Source organism: Idiotropiscis lumnitzeri, chromosome 8, assembly GCF_059441095.1.
Source record: "Idiotropiscis lumnitzeri isolate Australia: NSW breed Sydney's pygmy pipehorse chromosome 8, RoL_Ilum_1.0, whole genome shotgun sequence".
In the NCBI taxonomy this organism is placed as follows: domain Eukaryota; kingdom Metazoa; phylum Chordata; class Actinopteri; order Syngnathiformes; family Syngnathidae; genus Idiotropiscis; species Idiotropiscis lumnitzeri.
The window spans coordinates 2,626,818-2,634,237 of NC_142398.1; the positions used below are offsets into that span (position 1 = coordinate 2,626,818).

The 7,420-nt window shown below is 42.0% G+C and overlaps 1 protein-coding gene across 1 annotated transcript; it reads left to right on the forward strand.

Moving 5' to 3' along the window:
- The first annotated feature begins 5,490 nt into the window (after positions 1-5,490).
- On the forward strand, positions 5,491-7,175 carry LOC148331494 (uncharacterized). Its single transcript, XM_088301688.1, has 2 exons — positions 5,491-5,733; positions 5,803-7,175. Exons 1-2 carry the CDS (start codon positions 5,622-5,624, stop codon positions 6,663-6,665), a joined length of 975 nt encoding a protein of 324 aa, XP_088157814.1. The 5' UTR covers positions 5,491-5,621; the 3' UTR covers positions 6,666-7,175.
- The last annotated feature ends 245 nt before the right edge of the window (positions 7,176-7,420 follow it).

Below are 7,420 nucleotides of genomic sequence, written 5' to 3' on the forward strand. Positions count from 1 at the left end.
ACTGGATAACCGGTGTGGATAATGACAATGACATGACAAACATTAAGCCTTAAAAAATATATTTATTTGGTATATTTGACAAAATAATTCTGCAGAGCGACAAACCCAGATGTCTGACATCATTGCAAGGCAACTGTAACTAACCATATTCATATTTTGTGGATAGCAGCGGTGATTTTGTTTATTGTATTTTATTTTCATTTGAAATTTGCATTGAACGATTCTACTTCCTGTTTAAGCTATGTGCTTTTATTTTGAATGCGAACTTTCTGTTTATTACTGTTCACACTTAAGGTAAATTAACGAAGAATACGGCAAAAAAGTTTCATATTGAGCCTGAGAAAACGGACATTTATTTTTCTAGCACCCCCTCCGAAGAGGCAAAATGTGTGTAAACGATGGATATAAGTATTTTGTGTTTGTAAATATTAAGTGTTGAATGTCAAATATGTCAGCTAATTGTATGCGTATGTTTTGAACTGTGTTTCAGCTCTTACGGTAATTCGGTTTTAAGGTTACTCGCTTATGGATACATCTTGCTCAAAAATAAACCACAAAATCATCAGTAAAGTCTCATCCTTGGTTCGGAGGGCATGCTACAGTAAGAGCTTTCCTCGGCGTGCTGTACGGAGCTGCTAGTGAAGGTTAAGGACTACGGCGACGACAACGGCAAGGCAGCTCGCGGCAGCAGCTAGACGCAAGAGGACGTGACGACTACACGGAAAATGGACGGCGTCGAAGAGCGAACTCGTAATCTACAAACAGAAATTAGTGAAGCGAAAGCTTTATTGTATCACGGAAATACGGAAACATTTCAAGTGAAGAATTAACGGACGAGATTAAACGTAAAGAGCGTCAGTTAACTGAACTGAACAAAATGCATGCTACCGCAGCTAAGTTAGCATTACCCAGGCGGTCAGAGTGACCCAGCCTGCTAACAGAAAAAAATGCTAGCCTACCCGCGAGACGAGTTGATTAAAAGAGACAAAAGGCTGCTTAGTGTGTATGAGCAATGGAAAGGGCTGGTCAAGACAGCCCGAGAAAGTTTAAAGACTGACTTATCAGAGCACAACTTATGCACAATGGCTGATGACATTGAAAAAGGAATGCATGATGTGGTGAAAGTGTACCGTGAATTAAGAGAGCGTACTTCTCTATCCCCTGACGTAAGACGCAAAATGGACGCTTGTGAAGCAGTAACTAGAGACATTATGAAAATTGAACGAATAACAGCAATTGATGATTTTGATCCAAATAGAGAAAAGCTTCGCCTTGATCAACTCCTGTCTCATGAGTATGCTCATTCCATCTATGGTACAGCTTCACAATCAAGCATCAGTAAGCAGTCGGACACCTCAAGCATCACAGCAAAAAGGATTGAGGCAGCCGCTGAACTTGCGGCAAAGGAAGCAGAATATAAAACAATGCAAGATGAAATGAAGCAAAGGCAGAAAATAAGAGACATGGAGGAACAACACAGAAGGGAATTGGAAGTACAGAAATCGGAACTTGAGCGATTAAAAACAGAGAAGGAAATGCAAGCTGCTCGTGCTAAACTTGAGATTTATGACAGAGAAATAAGCAGAGAGATGAGCATGGATATGGGAAATCAGCAAATGCGTTACAATGTGGCTTTCACTCACCATGAATCAATATCTGAAGCACCAGCACCCCCTATTGGCTCATTTTGCCCATTCACGTCGCAAAACAAACCGTCTATCCCGAGACATGCCAATGTAACTTATCAAGGTCCCCACGTTTCCAAACAGGCTCCTCCTACAGACATTTCCCAGCTGGCCCAGGCTATCCAAGACAGCATAGCGATAAACAGAATTCCAGTGCCGATGCCCACGGTTTTTAATGGTGATCCAATCACCTACATTGAATGGAAGGCTTCATTCGTTTCACTTATAGACTGCAAAGGCATTTCACCAGCTGAGAAACTTCATTTGCTAAAGGGATACGTCTCAGGCTCAGCACAAAATTGTCTTGAAGGCACATTTTATCGCAGTGATGAAGACGCATACAAGGATGCATGGCAAAAGCTTGGCCAATGTTATGGACAACCTTTTACTATTCAAAAGGCTTTGAGAGACAAATTAGCAAAATGGCCCAAGATAAGTTCAAAGGATGCAGAAGGGTTAAGGACATTTTCAGACTTTTTAAATGCATGTCTACAAGCCACACCACATGTGAAGGGTCTCAGAATACTAAATGACTGTGAGGAGAATCAAAAGCTGTTGCATAAAATTCCAGAGTGGTTGGCAGCCCGTTGGAATCGACAGGTCACAGTTACACTTATGGAAGGCAAATTTTCCTTCTTTCATGGACTTTGCACACAGTTCATAGCTGTTGAGGCTGAGATCGCATGTAACCCTGTCACTTCTTCATATGCCCTTCATTCATGTAGCTCATCCTTTGAGAAAAGTCACACAAAAAAACTCTAAACCAAATAAATCCATTCAAGCATTTGCAATGCAAACCATGGTACACAACGACAAGGCAAGGACTACCAGCACAGAACCGAAGGCACCTTGCATGCTCTGCAATGATGAACAACACCAGTTGTCAAAGTGCCCAAGCTTCTCAAATAAGCCCCATGAAGAGAAGCACACATATATCAAGGAAAATAAACAGTGCTATGGATGTTTGAAGGCGGGCCATAATGTCAAAGATTGTCGCCATCGCCAGATTTGTGACATCTGCAAGGGAAGGCATCCAACTTATGTGCACAATGAAAATCATAAGGCACGAGAAAGGCCTTCACCCCCTGTTAGCACCACTCCAAACGACGCTCCAGACGACACCCCGAACGACACAACTGCCGCCACTGCTCTCAACGTAACGAAGGTGGGTCATTCAAATAACACATCCATGATAGTTCCAGTATGGGTGTCCACGGTCCAGAATCCATTCAAAGAACAGTTAGCGTACGCGCTAGTGAAGAGTTAAGCAACCGGTTACAAGCAGTCACTCACCCTGTAAAGTTAAAGTTAACTACCATGCTTGGTGTCAACTCTATTGTCAAGAGTCACAAAGTACCTGGCCTGTGTGTGAGAAATTATAACTCAGACATTCGCATTGACCCCCCCACCCCCCCCATTCACAAAGGACTCCATTCCAATTAATTATGAAAATATACCCACTTGTGACACAGCAAGGCAATTGCCACACCTTACAGAAATTTTGGACAAATTACCACTTTTCTTGAATTGTGACGTTGGACTCCTCATTAGATTCAACTGTCCTAGAAGTTTAGCTCCAAAACAAGTTCTCCTAGGAGAAGTCAATGAACCATATGCAATCCGCACAGATCTCGGGTGGAGTATTGTTGGTGGCTCCACCACATCCCCCAATGAAACTGAATCCAGTTTGTGCCACAGAGTTACTATAAAAGAACAACCTCAAGTAACTCCCATGGATGTAATTAAAGTGCTAGAGACAGATTTCAAGGACTGTAAAGCAAGTGACAAAACAGTTTCACAAGAGGATCTCATATTTCTGAACCAGCTAGAAGAAGGAATAAGGAAAAATGAACAAGGACACTGTGAGATTCCTCTCGCATTCAAACAAAGACCTCACTTACCCGACAACAGAAAACTTGCTGAAATCAGACTTTCACACTTGAAGCGAAAATTTAACAAAGACGAAAATTACAGAAATGACTACATTGCATACATGAAAGACATCATTGAAAGGGGTGATGTCAAAGAAGTACAGAATGACGAAAAGCATGGTGAGCAATGGTACATCCCCCATCACGGGATTTATCACCACAAAAAGCACACTAAACTACGTGTTGTGTTTGATTGTTCTGCTAGACACAGGGGAACAAGTTTGAACGATCATCTTCTTCAAGGGCCAGACCTAATAAACAATCTAACAGGCATCTTACTTCGATTCAGGCAACATTCTATTGCTCTGATGTGCGATATAGAGAAGATGTTCCACCAGTTTCATGGCCACAAGTGTGATAGAGACTACCTGCGTTTCCTTTAGTGGGAAAACGGCAACACAGACACTGTTGAAAAGGCAATACAACTTGCGCGAGAGGCCACGGAAATATGCAAACAAGGAGGGCTTCGTCTGCATGAATTCATCTTGAACAGTCATGCTGTTCTACAGAGTTTTCCTCCTTCTGAATGTTCTGTAGACACAACTACAAAGGACCTGACATTTAAAGACATGCCACAAGAAAGAACTTTGGGCATTCTGTGGAGTATTGAAGAAGATAAAGACCAACCAGCAACCCGATTTTTGTCTACTGTTGCATCCATCTATGACACACTTGGCTTCTTGGCGCCATATGTGCTCAACGGCAAAAGGATCTTGCAGGAAAGGTACCACCTTGATCCATTCATGGATGCACACGGTCGACTCAAGGTGGGAGTGAGAATGTCACCTGTCAAAGATTCTATCAAGCACCCTATAGTGATTCCAAAGAAACATCAGAGATAATAGAATTACGCTTTTTTAAATTTTGATGACGTCATAGCCCCGCCTACAGAATTACGCTTTTGTCTCGTTGTCCCCGCCTACAGAATTACGCTTTTGTCCAAAATGGCCGCTATCCCCGCCCCTGTGTTAAAACTATCCAATCTCCAGCCACCTATTTAAAAATATTTACATATTCCCTGCCCCTTGAAGGTTTAATACCACGCCTACAGAATTACGCTTTTGTCGAAGTGGGCCCCGCCTACAGAATTACGCTTTTTGTCTCGTTGTGATGACGTTGTATGTGTGTGTGTGTGTGGGCCAAGGGCCCCGCCTACAGAATTACGCTTTTTGTCTCGTTGTGATGACGTTGTGTGTGTGATTGGGAGGGGGGCTTGGCCCCCCTCCCAAACTGTATGCTTCTTATGTTAAAAACAATGTGTTCCCTGCGTGCGTGCGTCCCCAACCCAAACTGTACTTATGTTATTCATATTTTAATATCTGAAGTATATAAAGCATCCAATGAAATGAGCTATATCTAATTAAATAAAATTAAATTAAACGAGTGAAATAATATGAGTTGAGAAGAGCAGGCGTTGTTTTTACCTTTGAATAAGATGTTTATTCGGTGGATATAGGTCATCCATATTTAAATATCTGAAGTATATAAAGCATCCAATGAAATGAGCTATATCTAATTAAATAATGTAGATGTATAAAATTAAATTAAACGAGTGAAATAATACGAGTTGAGAAGAGCAGGCGTTGTTATTACCTTTGAATAATATGTTTATTCGGTTGATATTTGCCCTTTTTGCAAACATGTCTGGACATATTCCCAGCGACATAAGTTTAAACATGGTATTGTGCAGGCTTGGGGGTTTGTCCGGGCAAGACGCCGGACAACCCTCCAAGCCTGCAGCAGCCTCAAGGTGTTTCAAAAGATAGTGAGTGGCGACATCCTGTCGATCGATGGGCAGCCGTGGGCATCCGGGCGACCACCCTCCTCCTTCTTACCTTTTTGTAAAATCTGCAGAGTCATGTTTACTTGTCTGGACATGTATCTGTTGGCTACATTTGGCCAATCGAACCACGCCATTTAACCCTCCCCCGGTCTCAAACCAGTATAAGTAAAGCCCAAGTCACGCTCTGCACAGACAAGACAATTTTTCCAGCTCGTGAAAGAAATGAAGACGTGTAGACCAAGACGTCATCTGGGTGTGAACAGCAAGGCCCGAAGGGTGACAACCATCGCCGCACCTGATCATATTGACAACAACATTGCAGAAATCTCTTCAGGTAAACGATGCAATTAATCTTTAACTATATAGCTTTCTAATATTTAATCATGGTATCTTTGTATTACAGATAGCGGTGTGGATGAACCTACATGCGATCAAGATCTGAATATGGATGTTGTGGAAACCTTTACAACTACAAACATGGAACAGGTTGAGACCTCTACAAATGTAGACCAGGATGGACCCTCTACAAAAACAGGCGAGGACCAGACTGTGCCATCATACTCCTTGTGGATGGGGGGCCCAGGAATCTTAGCAAGACCTGTTGCACCCTCGTACAACAACGGCGAGCCATCGTATTCAGGGTGGAGTCGTCCCGTTTCGCCGACACCGTCGTCGACACCTCCGATGACCCCCACCTCGTCGGCCGAATCTTCACAAAACGAGAAGGTACAACTGTCCAGTTGGTCCGACCAGGCTGATTCTCCACAAACCACGGAGATCAAGGTTCAGACCGTCAACGACCCTGACCACGGACCAGCACCTATTTCCGAAGATGAGGCAAAACATATGTCATGGGATAATCCTCCTAAGGGATGGATTGATATGGATGTCGTATTAGTTGTTAAGGCGGCTATTATTTACATGGTCAGACGTTTTTTGATAAAGTATCACAAAAAAAGGGGTTGTTTGCATAGCTATAGATACCTATGCAATTGTTATTATCTAAGACTGCACTATGACCGCATCATGCCCATCCTTTGCGGTAAAAAGTTTTTACCATGTATTCACTACTTGTTGGATTTGTGTTCTGTAAAAGCGGATAAAGAAACAGTCAAGCGAATTGCAGAGATCTTAATGGTGGATTTAGCACTCGTAAAGGACTTACCGGACCGCCTTAAAGCGGATGAGCCCATATGTTTTATGATATATCGTGATCAACTTGATACTTTCGAAGAATATCTTATAGAAAATATTAACTTTGAATAAAAAATGGGTAATGTCTTCAGAAAATTATCGTTTTTTGGCTATAGAAGCCAAGGGTGGGCAGATATAATAAATAGAGCAATTACATATAACCCCGATGATAAAGACCCTTTCATTGAAAATTTTTTATTGTTTATGCAAAAAGTGCGTGCCATGTCTTTAACAATTTTTCAGGAGCCTTGGGAATTGTTTGTGCAACATGTCATATTTTTGAGTCGCTCGGGATTGATCGACACGTTTCAAAATATTTTGGAAAATTGGGAAAATGCGATAAGTGTAGGACATGTACTTACCATACTCACGCTGTTTAACGATGTGATAAGATACCGTCTCCGTCATCAACAACCTGTGGATCTCGCGCACGAATTGAAGCTGTTTGAAGACCTGTTAGAATCAAAAGTTAATCCATCTGTTTTAACCCTGACCTATAGACTTTTTACATCTTAGAGAATCCTTATCACGTGTAACCATACTTAACCTTCTTTCAATAAAAAATGGATGTTTTTAAAAAGATGCTTTTGTGTCTGTCTGTGTGTTTAGATAAATAGCGATGTGATGTTTGTCACTAAATCATAAACCGTCATGAGCGTTAAGCGGTGGTTGAAAAAACTGTACTACGACCCCGCTCATCCAGCCAGCTTTGGAGGTGTAGAACGCCTTCATTTAGCTGCGTCGGAGAAAATGGGTCAAAAAGTGACGCGTCATAAAGTCAAGGATTTTTTATCTTCGCAAGATGCATACACCTTGCACAAACCAGC